The following is a 17,800-nucleotide window of genomic DNA, read 5'->3' on the forward strand; positions in this document are numbered from 1 at the left end:
TTAAACCAAATTTGCTGCAGCTATCCTTAATCTAGTCAAGTTCACACCAAATTCTCCTGAACTATGGCCATTTGATTCAGTCAAGTTCGTTTCAAACTCCACTGAGGTTGCTGCAGTCATCCTTGCTTCAAGTCCGTTCAAATCATTCCTGAGAGAGTTATCCAAGCCAATCCAGCCCCAGAGCTCACTCCAGTGTCGGATCCAGCCCCGGAGGGCAGTTCCTCAACACCAAGGGCTATCAAGAATCTGTTCCTGCAGCTCTGGAGGGCAGTTTGTCAGCCCCTGAGGCTGTTCATGAGTCAGTTCTTGAGTTTCTTCCTGTGGCTCAGGAGGGTATTTCAATGGCCCCCAAGGGTCATCCACAGTCAATTTTGGAACCTGGTCTAGAGGTGTCTAGTTCGGTGGCCTTGTCAGAACCTCAAGTCACAGTCACAAGGGTATTTTTCCAAACTTCCTGCCCTGTCTGCCTTTGTTACTACATTTTTACCAGAGACCGTTCTAGACTTTCATTTCACACCATCAGATGTCTACCCTGTCAACCATGTGTCAAGCCCCCAGAGATCCCTCCTGTCATGTCCATAGATGTTCTCAAGTTTCCAGAGATCACTCCTGTCAGTCGTGTGTCAAGTTCCCCAGAGATCACTCCTGTCATATCCACAGAAAATGTTCCTGTCAGTCGTGTGTCAAGTTCCCCAGAGATCACTCCTGTCATATCCACAGAAAATGTTCCTGTCAGTCGTGTGTCAAGTTCCCCAGAGATCACTCCTGTCATATCCACAGAAAATGTTCCTGTCAGTCGTGTGTCAAGTTCTCCAGAGATTACTCCTGTCATGTGCATAGATGTTGTCAAGTGTCCAGAGATCACATCTTCAGAGGTTGTCCCTACCTACTTTGTCTGTCTGGCCATACAAATTGTTCCTGCCTGTCTTGTCACGCATACAGAGGTTGTTCCCGCCAGCTGGGTCATGGCCTTAGAGTGTTCCTGCCTGTCAAATTATGGCCATATAAAATGTTCCTGTTATGTCCTCGAAGGTTGCCCTTGCCAGTTGGGTCATGGCTATAGAGATGGTGCCTGTCTTGTCAAGTCCTCGAGTGTTGTTCTTACTCCTCACATCTGGGCCATGCAAAGTGTTCCTGCCTGTCCTGTCAGGCCTACATTGGTCATTCCTGCCTGTTGGTTCATGGCCTTAGACTTTGTTCCTACAGGTCAAGTTATGGTCAAATAAAATGTTCCTGTTGGGTCATGGCCATGGAGAAGTTTTCCCTTTTGTCTTGTCAAGCCCACGGAGATCATACTGGATCAGCTAACCACTGCTTCTGACTAGTCCCTCAGAGGATGTTCCTGCTAGAAGTTGCACTCCCTGAGATCATACCAGAGCAGCTATCTGCTGCTTCTAACGAGTCCCTCAGAGTGTGTTCCAGCTAGTCTGCCTGTCATGACCTCTGAAGATGTTCCTGTACAGTCTGCCCAAGCCCAGTGCTAACCGCTTACGATGCTGACACTTACCCCACCGTTGGAGTGGACACCAGGAGGCGTCCATTGGGAGGGGGGTTAGTGTCAGGGTTTTGCACTGTGACTTTGTTTTATGTTTGTTTCTTGTGTCTAGTGTCCGCACATGGCCTTGTTAGTTATTTTCTTGGCCATGTGCTCCTTTAGCCCCTCCTTCTAGTTTCCTCTGTACCACACCCTTTTGTTACCCTAGTTGGTCTAATTGTGCTTACCTGTCCCTCATGTATTTTCCTCCCTATTTAAAGTGCACCTTACCCTTTTGTGTTTGCTGGTCCGTTTTCATTCTCACCCCCTCGGTCTGTGGATGTGGCTGAATGTGTAAGTGTCTCCCTGTCTGGTTGGTCTTGTGCCCTTGTTTTGTCTTGCCCTTGTGATTCTATGTTCTTGTCTTGCTCCTTGTTTTAGTTATTTGTTTGTTCTAGCCCTTTGCTTTTATTTATTTTTCTAGTCCTGATTCTTGGTTTTGTTTGATCATTCTTTTAAGTTGGTTAAATTGGTAATTTCTTTTGTTACTTTACTTTTGTTAGTTCATTGGTAGTTGGTCTTGTGTTCTAGTTCCTGACCTGTCCTCATGTGTCCTGCCCTGGTTCTACCAGCCTGGCATCTGGTCTGTCTCCAGAGTCAGTGGTCAACAAGTTTCTGAGCTCTGCTCTATGGGGTCTTGTGTGGCCTTCTCTATCAGCCTGGTCTTGCTGCCCCCTCTGTTGCCCAAGTATTCTGCCAGTTGTTTCCTGAAGCCTTCCCAGTGGCCTTCCCTAGCTGTTCGGTTTATGGTGTTCCTGTTGTGCACCTCACTACCTCTTGTATCAGTCTTTCTTGTCAATAAAATTGTTATCTCACTGCAATTGGGTCTTCCTTCCCTGATCCCCAGCAGGTATAGTACGTTTATTGATTGCCAACCTACGATGATTTTTAAAATTTTATGCTGTAAAGAAGAAAAAAAAAAAAACAGAACAAATGTGTTGAAAATTTAACACAAAGGAATCTGTGAGGACTTTTCAGCATCTTCTGTCATGAGTGTCATGTCTTTAAGATGCTATGTCACATTAAAGAGTGCTTTTGGGAACCCTGCATTCTGTTACATTTTATTTTTCTAAGTAGAATTATGGAATTTGTGCCTTTAATGCTTAAAGTAGGTGGACACCAGACTTCTGGATATATTAGTCAGTCATCTATATGGACTGGACCAGGTTTGCAAGGCCAAGTTGTTGTCTTGTGTTGAGGAGAATTTCCCAGTAAGCTGTGATCCATTATAAATGCAGTGTAATGGATTTTGGTTGGCTTACTAAATTATTGACCATGCTCCTTCTCTGTGTGGCCCCACTCATGGGAACTCTAGAGGAAAAGCAGCAAGGAAAAGCACAGCATCCCACATAACCACTATGCTCGCTCCTGACCACAGCAACTGAAGCAAAACGATATTCGGAGGGAAGAAATACTTGTGTGCTGTCTGAGAAAGAAGAAAGCAGTGTGTGTGTATCACTCCCTGTGTGCCAGTGTGAATCTATTTATAGCCTCATCTCTACCTAAGACAGCAGGACTATGCCTCTTAAAGTCCGTCCTGTCATTCAAGATGAGCAACATACTGTAAGCTCGGGGTTTGACAGGAGCGCATCCCGAATCACATGCACTAAATGTCCTGCAATGACTTTGTACCTGAGGTGGATTAACCTGAATGGATGTTAGACTCTGTTGTGTCTCTACGTTACAACTCGAGAAAAGAGCTCTGGAGCTTTGTCACATGAAGCATTTTCCTTTCTGGTCTCCCAAGGGTTGTGAGTCTTTTCTACTGCTGTGCCATTTCTTCCACTCCATTAGTTGTAATGGTAATGTTGTATTATGGTGGAACTCATTGGCTGTCAGTAGAAAGCTTTTGTTTCTGAGTGTAATCAGTGAGCGTGTTGCATAAACTCTCATGCATCATTAGTAGTAGAATCTAAAACTGAAGATGAAAGACTTTAAATGGATAGTTCACCCAAAATGAAAATTTAGTAATAAAAAAAAAAAAGAAAACTTGTATGTACTTTTATCTGCAGAATATAACCCTTTGTGTTCCACATTTCACAGATAAAAGGAATTACACGTTTTGAACAAAAAATGATGACAGAGTTTTCGTTTTTGGGTGAATTAGATAATTTAATGTATATCCAGCACGCATCCTTAATAAAATGCCTCACATGCCTCCAGGGGGTGAATAAATGCCTCCTGTTGTGAATTCAAAAACACTCACTTCATTTAATGGCTTCCCTTTACAACAGATAATTAATTCCATATGAGGCATGTTTAATTATTGATACACACACTTTATTTGACGTCTTTTGGACTGATGAACAGAAACACCTGCCCACTGCAATGATAGAGCTTGGGATAGCCAGGACAATTTTTAATATAATTACGATTGGATATGTCTAAAAGTCATATACTGTACACCTAGGATGGCTCGAGGCTGAGTAAAACACAGACACATTTTCATTTTCAAGTGGTTAATGCAACACCTAAGCACATCAGTCAAAATGTATACAACTTGATATTTATTTTTCCATTTATTTTGTTTGCAGGTTTATTAGCTGCTTTTTAATTATTATTTTTTACATAACTACAAAAGGTGCATTTATTTACTTTGTTTACATTATACATTTTATTGTTATATATTGTTTTATACAATATACTTCATATACTGTATACATCTTTCAAAATATATCTATTTAAGATCTAAAGCATCTTTAATATGTGGCATTAATTGCAGAAGATTCTGAAAAGACAGAGAGACACATCATAGCTGTTAATGGAGCTAAAATCATATATTAATAAAACACATTTATTGTACCATGAAATATAAACAATACAACATTATAAAATGAACTTCAAATTAACTAATTAAATTATTTTTGAAAAGACATCAAAACTTTCATTTTGATAAAACTGACATCAAATAAACTGAAAAAGTTTACAAATAATAATAATAAAAATTCCCATGTAAACATGAAAAAAAAAAAAAAGTAAACATGAACTAGATTGCTCCCTTTAACAGAATGAATCTTGCTGTCTTTCCAGCCGTCATGCCAAGAGTGCTATGTTTTGAGAACCATACGTTCTGTTTCATTTAGTTTGCTCTGGTCAGATTTGATGCAGATTTCATGTTTATATAGAGAGAGAGCAACACGCTTCATAATCTGGAAACCACGCCCACCGGTGGGAAACAATCCAACACTCTCCATTGACTTTGTATTGTGGGAAGCTGCCTCCTTGTCATTTCTGACTTATAACAAAAAAACAGAGCAATGTCTAAAACCTGCAATGTGAAAAAGTGTTCAGCAAACAATCTAAAAAACCCAGAACTACATTTTTATAAACCGTAAACCCAAAATCAAGCATTAAAGGACACAAAAACCTGTGTCCCTGATGTGAGCGTGACCTTAATGTGCTCTGTGTCTATATGTATATAGGAAGTAGCCTATAAATGTGACTGGTGTAGATGAACAATATTTTAAGATTATATTCATGTTCTTTTCGTACTATAGATAAAGACTGTATGTGTTGACCAGTTGATTCTTGAATATTACATGAATCTCTGCACAGATGCAGTTCCTTTTTATAAAACTCAGTATTCTTGGATGTCTTCTGTGAATGCCAAAGCATCTCAGGTTAAGGTCAAGCTACTCCAGAAGGCGACGGGGTATATTTTCTTTTGTTAAGGCCATTGTGTTGTTGATTCACTCCTGTGCTTTGAGTTGTCCTCAACTTCTGTTGAGCTACAGATGGCCTTACATTCTCAGGCAAAATGTAATGCTAAATCACATTTTATCACCAATTTATGCAGAAATGGAAATTGTGCAACCAGAGTTTGTCTATCCACTGATTCTGAAGCCAATGCTTTAAAATTGGAATAAAAAGCAGAGATGTCATGAGAAGCAGTTAGCAGGTAGCTGGTCTTGATGAACTGAACTGAAGGTGCACAAGTAAATCCAAATATATCCTGTTGCAGGCGTGTTATGTCGGCAGCGTACAGCAGGAGGTTGAGTGCCGCTGTCTTTAATCACAGATTGATCTTTTAACTCTGCTCTCTCCTGAGGATTTCCAAGCATGAATTCATGTTTTCAAATGTCTCGGGCCACCCACATTTATCTGCATTGGAAAGCAGCAAGGCTGGTATTATTAAATCATATTCATATAGAGCATGCTTAGAGGGGAACAGCTAATATACTGAAAATTATGTTCTGGTGACTAGGATAGAGGGAGGTATTGAACCACAGGGGTGTATAAATCAACATTCAGCCCTCATCAATATTTTGACCTCTGAAATGAATTGGCATTAACGATTGGGTGTATCTTGCAAGAACAAAACCATCGATTGACAATTTTTTTATTTCATGATAATTAAGAACATAAACCCATAAGCATTCTCATAAAGTCATGTATATTGACATTATCATTCAAAATGTTAATGTTTCTAGTTATAACTATCCTTAGTGGTGATTTTTATTGGGTTCTCATTACTTTATTAATTTTACTGTTAGTATTTTACAGTATAGGTTTGTCATTAATGTCCACTGAAGATGAGTTGAAATGAGCCAATGTGCAGATTTATTAGAAATATATAGGGAAATATATTGATCATCAAGATATGGAAATATATTTTTGTTGCATAAAGGGCAAGAACAGATGAGGGCATGGGAAGCACGGGACAGGAAACAGGAGATATTACTGTGACTAAACTACAAAACAAAGACATGAAAACCTAAACGTGAAACAAAACCCAAGACTAAGTGTGACAACATGCCTTGATCAGTCATGACATTCTGAGGTGTGTAACACAGAATAACTCGCTGCTCATCCAGGTGTTTTAGAGTGGTGCTTCTTTCACATCTCTCATATCACACCACCACACTCTTGTTTCATTCCAACACCACTGCTATCATCTTGCACCTCGGTTATCACCTCTATTTACCAGAAGACTTCAGCATTAATAGCAAACCTGCTGCAATATTTTTTAAGTGTTCATCTTGATTTTAAGATAATGTACACATACGATTTTAAAATGCCTTATCTCAAATTAAATGTTATGTTCTTGTTGTTATTCATATAGCGAAAAGTTGTGTAATTAGTGATACGAATGTACATTATATGCCGTAAATTTCTTCCAAGCTGTTTGTTTGAAACTGTGTTTTTTTGCAGAAGCTTTGGATTTAAAGAGCTAATAAAATTTTTTAACTCAAATCGATATTTCATATCTAATTATTTACTTATGCAGCAAGTAGCCATGTAGCAGGATAATGCACATCCACCTATTACAGAGTAAATTAAATGAATATCCGCTTCATGTTGGGGTCCTGATCACCCTGTTCAGGTTTATAGTGCACTAACAACCTCCTGGATGCACATTATCCCATATTTATTCTTACAATTAATTTGAAAAACATTGAATATTTGTAAATTAGAAGCAGTACCATGATGTATAAATACATATTATTTATAGTATAATATTTAAATTAGCTAAATACTAGATATCAACATATGTTTTTATACACTGCAATAATGGCAATGTTTTTTTTATTGTAATTATGGTATTGAGGATTTCGGGGGCATCTGATCTGTAGCATTTTTCTGAAAGAGCAACACATAAAACACGAAACCAGTAAATGTAATGTAAAAAATGTCAATGTAAAAAAAAGTTTTGTTGTCACTGAGATCGAGCATTTGCCACTGTTCTCGATGAACATTTTGTGCATTTAGTAAACCAAGTACATAAATGTAAAATGGAAGTAATTATCATTCCCTCATTTAGACTTGACACATTGAATCCCTTTTGCTAAAATAAAGGTGACAAAACAAGGGCTAATTTAACCTGAAACCTTTCTCTGAGATCAGCCTCTAACCCATTCGCTGCATTAGATTTCCTCGAGGCTTCATGGCACTTTCCAGATTATTTATAGAGTCTTGTGAACTTGGTGTGACTTTTTTTAAACCTAGTTCACAGTACAACTATTTATTTCTGTTTCTGGAATACAGCAGTCTAAAAAGTTGAAGCTCGCAGGGTTTTTTTTTTTTTGCACTTAAAACAGGCACAGAATGTCATTGTTGTTACAGCAGCGTGAAATGTGCATCTTGTGCACATCTTTCTTGATGCACTGCATGCATAGTTTTATACGTCGTAAACTGTTTTGATATGAAGCTTAGCAGTCATTTTAAAGGGGCTTTAAGGAGAAAGCTGCCGTGAGCCCATCTGTTTGCACGCTCATGTGAGCTTTACCGTGATATCGTCAGAACATGAGTAAAAATAAACTGCTGCACATACTGTACACATCGACTGTCATAATAACTCATAAAACTGACATTTTCATACCTGGCAATGTGACAAATGACTGTCACTGATGGTCTATTAGCAGAGCCGATTTCCCCAGGAAGTTTCTTGCTCATACAGTTTTGAGTTGTGTTGAACAAGAATATATCATTTCTAGCATCAGTCTCAATGCTTAAAAATGGAGAGGCAGTGAAACTGGTACTTGTAGCTTAATTGTGTCTCCTATTACATACTGTACACTTACATAATGTTTTTTTTTTTTTTGCAAGTGTAAACCAATCGCAGGCCATGGATTTGTGCTGGACAAGTACAAGTGCCAATGCAAGAGTGGTTTCTATCACCAAAGCCAAGTGGCGCTCAATGGTTTCTCAAGTAAGTACAAATCTGAACTGGCAGGACTTTGGATTTATAATATGAATTGTATAGGAACCTCTAACAAATCTCTTATGGTATTGATATTAAAAACTACTTACTATTACAGTTTTTGCCCCTTGCTTGAACACTATAGACCCATGCTTAGACTAAAGTAACACAACTTGAAGCTTTTGTTACCAAACCTCAAACACATGAACCCGTACCTTAAACACAAGCGCTGCTTTGCACTCTAGTTGCAATTCTGCAACACACTTACTCCTTTATGCAACACACTTGGTCCTGCATACTACACTCTATTTCATACATAAGACACTTCGTTCAAAAATGAAATCTCAGGGTGCCATTAGGAAAACACATGTATCCAAAATACAAAACACATCGGGTAATTGCTACCACTCAAATACACAACTGAAGGCACTTACTTGCAAAACTGAACACCAATCAGCCCTCAGTTTAGCCATTTCAAGAACTGTGCAAGCATGGATGGAGGGAGAGCAAGAGGAAGAGGAGGAGGAAGAGGAGGTCGAAGAGGCCATGCACGGACCCCTTTTTCTGATGATATGAGAGCAACTTTGGTGGACCTCGTGTCCACCCACATGCCTGCATGTCCCTTCTGCAGGCAATGGAACTGTGGTGACATTCAGGTGACATCGATCCATGCAAGGGGATATTTTCCCCGGTGCCTAGCGGGACGGGAGAAGACATCGCTTGCGATGTGGATGAGGCCAACAGACGGCGGGATCCATGAGCCCACGAATGCTCAATTGCCATGATTTTCTGTGTTCACAGTATAGTGTTTTTATATATATATATATATTATTTTTATTTTTTTGCTTTATCTGAGTTCATGTTACTGCAATGTACAGTGCTGCAATGTACAATATTGAGCCTATTTGCTTTTTTGGTTGTTTGAAATTGTGCCTCCTGAAAATATGCCTTCTGAATAAACAGTGAAATTTAAAGACTGCAGTGTTTTATATAAAGTAGACTAGTGTGTTCCCCCTGATCTGAAAGTGTATGCATAAGATGCAAGTATGTGTCATTTTGTCATCAGAGTTACATTTTGACAGAGGAATGTTAGGTTTTGATAGCAGAGTTTAGGTTTTGATAGTAGAGCTTAAATTTGACACAGATGTGAATGGTATATTTCCCAGTGTTGTGTCATGTTTACTTGTGTGTAGAGTTTTGGCACCATGAGCGAAGTTTTGCAAAATGTGTTCAAGCAACGGGCAAAAACTGTAATATGAAGAGATAAATATGAGTAGTTAAAACTGAGTCATCCTTCAATGGAAGACAATTAGATTATTCCACAGTTTTATTGTCTGTGAACAATGAATGTGAATGTAAAATGCACATAAATAAAGTAATGGGTCTTGTTTGAACAGAACTAGTCTGGATTGAATTTATCTTTCTGACAGAAACGGATACACAAACATAGAGTTACATCCTTCCACCAGATAATTTATGATCTTAAACTAGGCACGAATACCCCAGAGACAGAGTTTATATCTATTTAATGCAGAGAGTCCTAGTTGTTAAGAGCAATATTCCTCTCTCACACGCTCAGATATAAACTGATGTAAAAATAGTTCCTTTAAATGAGTCTCTTCTACTTATAAAGCAGAAATCTATAGGCAAAACTAGTGTTTTTCAGACACACTGGTCAAGTCCATTTAGCTTCTTTCAGACTATAAGGAAACATCCAAAATACACTTTTAAGTGTACATTACCTATTTCCATCATCAGATTTTAATTACAGTATTTTTTGTCTCATGTACTGAATCCGATATCTCCTATTTAAACAGAAGGGGTTGTTTGTATAACGTTTGACTGATTTATATAACATTTTATTCTTAAAAATAAATGTGTTCTTTTATTATCAGTTGACAGTATTTTTTGATTTATGGAGTAATAAAAAAGAGATAAAGAGAGATGCAAAGTCTCTAACTTGATCCCATGTTCAGATGTATGGTCTGAAAATTATGCAAATGAGTCGCACTTTAATTAGATGATACCTCATTTACATGTTTAAACATAACATTTCAGAAAACTTGCAATACAGTGTACTGTGATTAATCAGCTGGGGAAAGTGTGGTGAAATCTATTTGTTTTGCCTAATTCATAAAGTAATGAAATAATATGAGCTTGGAGACAGGATTTGCTAATGTGCATACAGACCAATGTGGATTAAATACAAAAAGCTGCAGCTCTGTTCAAACACGTGGCAGATACACGCATTTACCTTATTTCATATTTGATAAACCAAAGCTTCCATTTACATATTTCACAAGGCCAGGGACTCTCTGAAAATCGTCCAATCTAAGTTTAGTGAATTTTGTTAAGCCTCTGAGTTATAGTCTGTCATCTGCTCTCTGTCACTGTGTGTGCTCTGCATTATTAAGTTACTACTCTACTGTTACATCAGCTTATTCTTGATTTCACTCCTTCAGGAGAAATCATTTTGGACAAAACCAGATTAAGAAGGTTCTTAATAGAAGCTAGTGCAGGTCAGCCATAATGTTCTTTGGAAGAACTCCATATAAATTTGAAGAGATTTACTTCCATGTTTTTGATACCTTTTAGAGGAATAAATCCATAAAGAACCCTAGTAAAAAGTAATATATTTAAAATACAATTCAAAACTCTTAGTAACGTATTGCTTGAGACTTACTGATATAAAAATAATAATTAAATTTTATTTGGAGTACTACTGGTGCACAATGCACATTTCTTAAAATTAAGAATAAAATATATTTTAATGTCACTATTGATGAGAATTGTATATAGAATTTGTATAATATCGTTCTTTAAATGCAAGCTTTTTAAAGTGTACCTTAAAGTATATTTGCAATAGCTCAAATATAGTGCAATCTAATATACTTCAGCACTACTCCAGCACAGTTCAAAAATTGCATTAAGTACAAAATTAGTTGTTCCAATTTAGCAGCCTTTTAGCAGTCAATTGCTTCTCAGCAATTTTAGGAGAACCATTTGAAAGAAAGTTCATACTTAAAATAAACATCATTGCTCATTACAAAACAGCGTTGGGTTTATATATAACATTCCTTCCTGGTATAAAATTTCTGTTAACCAATTATCATCAATGGTAATCAATCCAAAATCAATGAGATTTGAGTTGTTTCTGGATAAATCCTTCAGTCACAATGCTGTTTATAATGCAAACACATCAGCAGATATGTCATATTATGGTTCCTTGTTGTTCACCTGTTGTTAGAATCAGACCGGGAACCGTACACGGATCAATCCTGGGAACCGTCCGGGAGGTGTTTGCCCTGTCGAGAAGGCTGTCCGTTCTGCACGGCTGACACACCGTGTGTGGCTCAGGAGGACATGGCCCTCCGTCTCGCCATGGTCTCCTTTCAGGGCTTCTGCATGCTCCTGGATCTCATCAGCATGGTGTTCGTCTACCACTTCCGTCGCAACAAGGTAAGAACATTTACGGCCAGTTATCTGGCCTGGGAAGGCTTTGTACTCTGCTTTTATTCTGCTAGAGTTAGCTGAAAGAGAAACTAGAGCTTGATTTCTGCTTGAGCAGGTTTATTGGGCTGAAGGGCAAATACTGCTTTTCAAAATGTCATAGTTCAGGATTCTCTCCTATTACTTCTCTCTCTCTCTCTTGTTTTTCAGAGAATCAAATCATCTGGTCTTATACTTCTTGAAGCGATACTTTCAGGATCTTTACTTCTCTACTTCCCTGTAAGTTCTAACACATCTTTTTACTTCCTTATCAAAATGAAAGAGGACGATCTGTTTTCCTTCCTTTCATCCTGCATCTGTCACTATTTAAGAAAAAGATTAAATGTTTGAACACCATTTTACTGCAATAATTTGGCCTATTTCTAGGCAAACCATTATAATCAATGAGAAAATAAAATAGTGGGGGTAAAAAAAATGCAATGAATTATTCTCAATGTTTCCATCTGGTTTAAAAGGGATGGTTCACCCAAAAAAGAAAAGAAAAATGCTATTAATATACTCATCCTCAGGCCATCCAAGATGTAGGTGGCTTTTTTTCTTTAGTGGGGCAGTAAACAAGATTTTTAGCTGAAACCGTGGTCCTTGGGCATTCATAAAATGCAAGTCAGCAACTTCCATCGTAAAAAAAAAAGCACATACACACAAGACAAAATTAATACCCATGGCTCAGTGGTGTGCAGTGGTGTTCTGAAATGATTTTGTTTTTAAATCAAATGTAAATTCATGTCCCAGTCACATTTTCTTGGTTAAATAAACATTACTTACATTATCAGAAAAAGAAATATATTTTTACATTTACAATATAGTCAATATTCTATTTATTAAAGCTATATATGGTCTTATGAAGTGAAATAATCAGTCTGTGCAAGTAACAGGAATGTTATTTACAACACCTCTATCTGTTATCCATAGCCTCATACTTACTCATGTTTATTATTGATGCCTAAGTCCATATAAACAAGTTAATTCATGTTTGCATACATAATACTTCAGAAACCATGCTTGCATTTGTGGGACCCATCCACTTTTATTATATATACCTGTAGGCTCACAGAGATCTCCATTAGACTTATACAGAAAAAAAGAAAGTTATTTACATCTGGGGTGGATTGAGGGTAAGTAAATGATGCACTATGTGATCACATCTCATTTGTGAATGCTTTGCCCATCTTCTGTAAATTCCAAATTGAATCTGTCAAAGCTGAATTCCTCAGCCGCAGTGATTCTGTGTTCCCTTTCGATTAAAAACAGGCACGTCGTCTGTTGTGCTCCTGTCTCTGTGGTATTTTTCTCTGTTCTTAAGCTAAGCACACCTCCCAGACCATGATAGTCAACAGCTCCTGCATTTATATGAGAGATGAGGGAGGATCAAACCGGGTAGGGATGGCAACTGCTAAATGGGGGATTTGAGGAATGGATTGCACCCACTGACAGTGTTTTTAATTTGTCACTTTAGCTCTGGGTTCACTACAGGAATAATGAAAACCAGATGTCACAAACATATAAAAATGTTTTATTGGAATGCTTATCTCCTTCATTTGATCATAGTTTGATTAAACGATCAACATCGAAGCAATGTCAAAATAATTGATCTCAATAATGACACAATTGTCTTCTTTAAAGCTCTTTATAGCTGGATAGAATTTGTTTCGCACTGCAACTGATGAACTTTATAACATTGAACTTTGTCTTCTGCACTTTTTAGTTTTAACTACACAGTCTCATCTTTTTTCATCAGCTATATTGGCTACTATGTAGGCTATTGTAAAAAGCGCTATGTAAATTAAGGGGACTTAGTAACACTCAGTTTTACATGAAGAGTTGCCCTGCTCTGGCTATCTAATTAAGAAAGGCATCCTTGTCGTTAAAAAGGTTAAAGATGACTGGATTAGTTATATTCATTCTTAAATTATACAAAAATTGCTATTAGCAATAAGTAAAAATGAAGCAGGGAATTTTTCTATGTTGTAAGATGAAGTCATGCTTTAATAAAAAGCATTCACAGCATCATAAAGGCTCATAAATTATTAATCTTTGTAGTATAGTAATAGAACATTGTAGTTTTATCATAAAAACCCTAATAAACATAATCTGCTCCATCTATTAAAGTTAACATGAAATAAAAAAATTCCTTATTCACATCTTTGATCACAAGTGCATGTATTGCCCCAAAACAAATTTTCTTCTTCTTCTTCTTCTTCTTCTTCTTCTTCTTCTTTTACATGTATATCTGCCACATGCTGCTGTTCTGCTGTGCAGCGCTATGAATTATTAATGAGTCCATCAAGTTCTAGCGCAAAAATAAATCCACTGATTAATTAATGGCAGAGTGTTGAGGGAAAAGGGGGCAACCTATTTGTCTCCAGTCTGATGTTACGAACATGTCGCTTAGTTTCCTTTGCTGTCCTTGACTCCCTGCCCTACAGTAATGACAGTACAGATACAGACCAGTTTTACAATGAAATTTAACAACAGGTTTTGACTGTCAGGATCTGTTGTGTCAAAACAGGAGCTAACCTCTGAATTAGTTGGAAGCCTTTCATTTCGTTTCGAGTGTTATCGTGTCAATTGCCCTGCTGTGCTGACAAATGGAAAGGACCATGTGATGTTTTCAATCTTTAATTGATCTTAAAGGCTTGATCTTAAAGATTTGATCTTATTTTTGACAAATACAAGTTATGCCTAGATGTGATTTTCTTCTGTACACTAAATTTGCAATTCAATATAGGGATGCACCACACTGTGCTTTGTTCTGCTTTCAGTTTTATCACAGAATCAAACAATAAATACCATTTTGACTCTAGAGGTTTTAGTTTTAGTTTATAAGTCATTAAATGGACTGGCACCAAGTTACCTTTCTGATTTAATTCAACCGCACAATCCATCAAGAGCACTTCGGTCAGCTGACAGTTTACTCTTGGTTGTACCTCAAACAAGGTTGAAAAGCAGGAGTGAAATAAGTTTTCCTATATTTTTGACAAATACAATTTTGCATATATGTGAATTTCTTTAGTACAAAATGCTCAAATGAAAATAAAAAACCCTTCCGAATGTCCATCTTGATTACATTCACTCCAAACAAGCCACATAACAAATCTAACAATTTTTTACCAATCACAGGATATCAAGCATTCCTGCTTAAAAAAAGTAAAACATTTACTAAATATATATGAATTTCATAAATTACTAATAGCAGATGTTATACCAAGGTTGTTTGCCAACTTTAGCTTTTTTTTAGAACTGTTTTTAAAAATCACCATAGGTGCTGTGCTGTTTTATGCTGTTTTATCTGAAGATGGACTTGAAGAGTGTAGCACACAGTTGTTCTTAGCCAGTTTCTGGAAACTAACGGTGGCACCTTCTGCTAAATATGGCTGCATGAGTATTTTGCCACACATCAGCATGAAGCCTCATCAAGTTGGACAGCATTTCTAACCAGAATGCACCTGGTAAAGATTTCTGGTGAACATTTCTGTATAAAGCAGGTTTATAAGATGGAAAACAGAGCTAGGATTATAAAATAGCAGGCATTTTCCCCAATTTGGTTGTAGTGTTGGAAAAGTTTTTTTTTGTGTGGACAGTTCAGTATGAACTGCCTTACTGTACATCAAGCTTTTCACTTTCCTAACGAGTGTAAAAGGCATGTGCTCATTTATTTATCTGAGAGGAGAACTGCTGCTGATTGAGCCTTCCTCATGGTGCTGCACACGGTGAGCTCTTTGATTATACTGGAGGAACCGTTTAGCTGTTTGCACATTTAAGAGGGCGACTGTGGATTGGAAAGCTTTATTGGTGATTCTCCTCGGAGACACAAGAACAGATGCATCTTTCCATCAGTCCACGTTGATATTTATTTTAAATAAGATAAGCACAGAACAATAGGGACACCAGGCTTGACAGATAATGAGGAATTCAGGGAGCACTTTACAGGCTCGGGAGGATAATGAACAAGGATTAAACTAAGACAGTCTGGAAAGCTTGTACTTATACTTCATTCACATGCATAATGAGTATATTTGTATAGTTTTGAAGGATATGTCAGTGTGTTTCATTTGCATCAAGAAAATTGAGCTTAAGGCCATTAAAACTTGTAACAATTAAGAGTAAAAATTTGAAATTTGCTGAAAATGTACTCACCCTCAGGCCATCTAAGATGTAGATGAGTTTGTTTCTTCATCAGATTTAGAGAAATGTATCACTTGCTCACCAATGGATCCTCTGCAGTAAATGGGTGCCGTCAGAATGAGAGTCCAAACAGCTGAAAAAAAAAGGCATCAAAGTAATCAAGAAATCCACACCACTCCAGACCATCAGTTATCATCTTGTGAAGCGAACAGCTGTGTTTGTAAGAAATCTGTCATAAAGATGTTTTAACTTTAAACTGTTGCCAAAATGCAAGTCCATTAACCATAATGATGCTTCCTCCAGTGAAAAAGTCCATCTCCTGTCGTCTCACACTTTAAAAATCCACCCAAATATTTGTTAAAAATTATTTTGGCTTGTAAATGGTACTTGATCTGTGCAGATTTCTCTCCTGATTCAGACCAGATGACTTTTCACTGAAGATAGCAATATTGTGGATAGAGCACTCATATTCAGGCCAGAAGTTAAAAATGTGTTAACGGTGAACTTGAGTTTCTTCTGCCAGACTGGTGTGGATTTCTTGTGGATTATTGTGATGTTTTTATCAGCTGTTTGTACTCTCATTCTGATGGCACCCATTCACCTCAGATGATCCATTACTGAGTGATGTACTGCTGCATTTCTCCAAATCTGATGGTCTGAGAGTGAATATATATCTTTTAGCAGAATGTAATTCCTTACTACTTTCTTTTCATTTTTTTTAAATCTGAAATATGACATATTCTTGACATGTCTCATAAGACTGAGCCAGCTACCTTCTGTTTCCTGAAGAGCATCAGTGGAAGTGTGAAACTGATGGGTTCTTCTTATCACAGTTACAGAAATTAATTTAAAAGAAATGTAGTGGTTAGTCTACTTAATAACTTTCATTTTTTCTTTGGTATCATCAGGTTATGATACAGTACTTTAATCCAAGTGTTTTCCGGTGTATTCTCCTGAGATGGGCCCGTTTGCTTGGATTTGCTATCGTCTACGGAACAGTGATTCTCAAACTGTACAGGTACAAATAATGCTGACAACTTCACAGTAAACAATCATGTTTCTGCTGAAGTCTGCCTGAGAAAAAAAGTGTTGCTTTAGGTTAGCACTTTTATATTTGTGTCTTGTCCTTTTTTTCATACCAAGGGTTTTAAAGGTGTTCCTGTCCCGCTCTGCCCAGCGGATCCCGTACATGACCAGCTGGAGGGTTCTGCGTCTTCTTGCTGTAATTTTGCTGGTGGTCGTGTGGTTCCTCGTGGCCTGGACCTCAGCCATATGCCAGAGCCCTGACACCCATCATGCCCTCATCAACGTCGGTTTCACTCCAGAGGGCCTGCAGTTCAGCATGTGCCTGTTGGACAGCTGGGACTACATGATGGCTGCTGGTCAGTTCTTATGCTTAATGTTATACTACCGTAACCAGCAATGGAGAGCAAAATACAGACAGCGACACACTACAAACAAAAGGAAAATGAGGCAAGAATGCCAAAGTCAAGAATGACAGTGATGTGGGATGTATAATCGGATCATCTGAGTGTGGCCAGACAGCCTTTAAGGCATGAGAGTGTGAGACGTGGCCAGTGATGCAGAGACGGCTCTCTCTGACAGCTCCAGCAACTTCTGCTTACAGCGTGAAGACAGCGTGAACTGCATGGAGACAGCCGGAAACTCATATCCATTCATGCACACAAACAGAGGCATTCTCACTTGTAATATTTCAATGGTGGAAGGAAAAAGATATAAGCTATACTTATTGTACTTTTTGGTCCTTTTTGAAGAGTCTCATTTCTTATTTATCCCATTTTCCTTCAGTTTTGGGTGAACTTTTCCTTTAGCATATAGGGTCAGTATAGTTAACTAAAACTATAATCATAAAAAATATATAATAAAGAACTTGTTACTTGAAAAAAAAAAAACTTTTATTGTCATTTTACTAGTTGCCAAGTCAAGTTTAAACTATTGTACACAAATAAATAAAACAAAAAATATAGATG

At 37.6% G+C, this 17,800-nt stretch overlaps 1 protein-coding gene across 1 annotated transcript in view; it reads left to right on the top strand.

Annotated features, from left to right (window-relative positions):
- Positions 1-17,800, top strand: part of LOC113046090 (probable G-protein coupled receptor 158) — a 42,632-nt gene that overhangs the window by 9,335 nt on the left and 15,497 nt on the right. Inside the window, exons 3-7 of the mRNA XM_026206958.1 lie at positions 8,081-8,183; positions 11,422-11,633; positions 11,835-11,903; positions 16,718-16,827; positions 16,953-17,191. Coding sequence (XP_026062743.1) covers positions 8,081-8,183; positions 11,422-11,633; positions 11,835-11,903; positions 16,718-16,827; positions 16,953-17,191 — 733 coding nt within the window. The remainder of the gene's footprint in view (positions 1-8,080; positions 8,184-11,421; positions 11,634-11,834; positions 11,904-16,717; positions 16,828-16,952; positions 17,192-17,800) is intronic.

Source organism: Carassius auratus, chromosome 27 (assembly GCF_003368295.1).
Source record: "Carassius auratus strain Wakin chromosome 27, ASM336829v1, whole genome shotgun sequence".
NCBI classification, from domain to species: domain Eukaryota; kingdom Metazoa; phylum Chordata; class Actinopteri; order Cypriniformes; family Cyprinidae; genus Carassius; species Carassius auratus.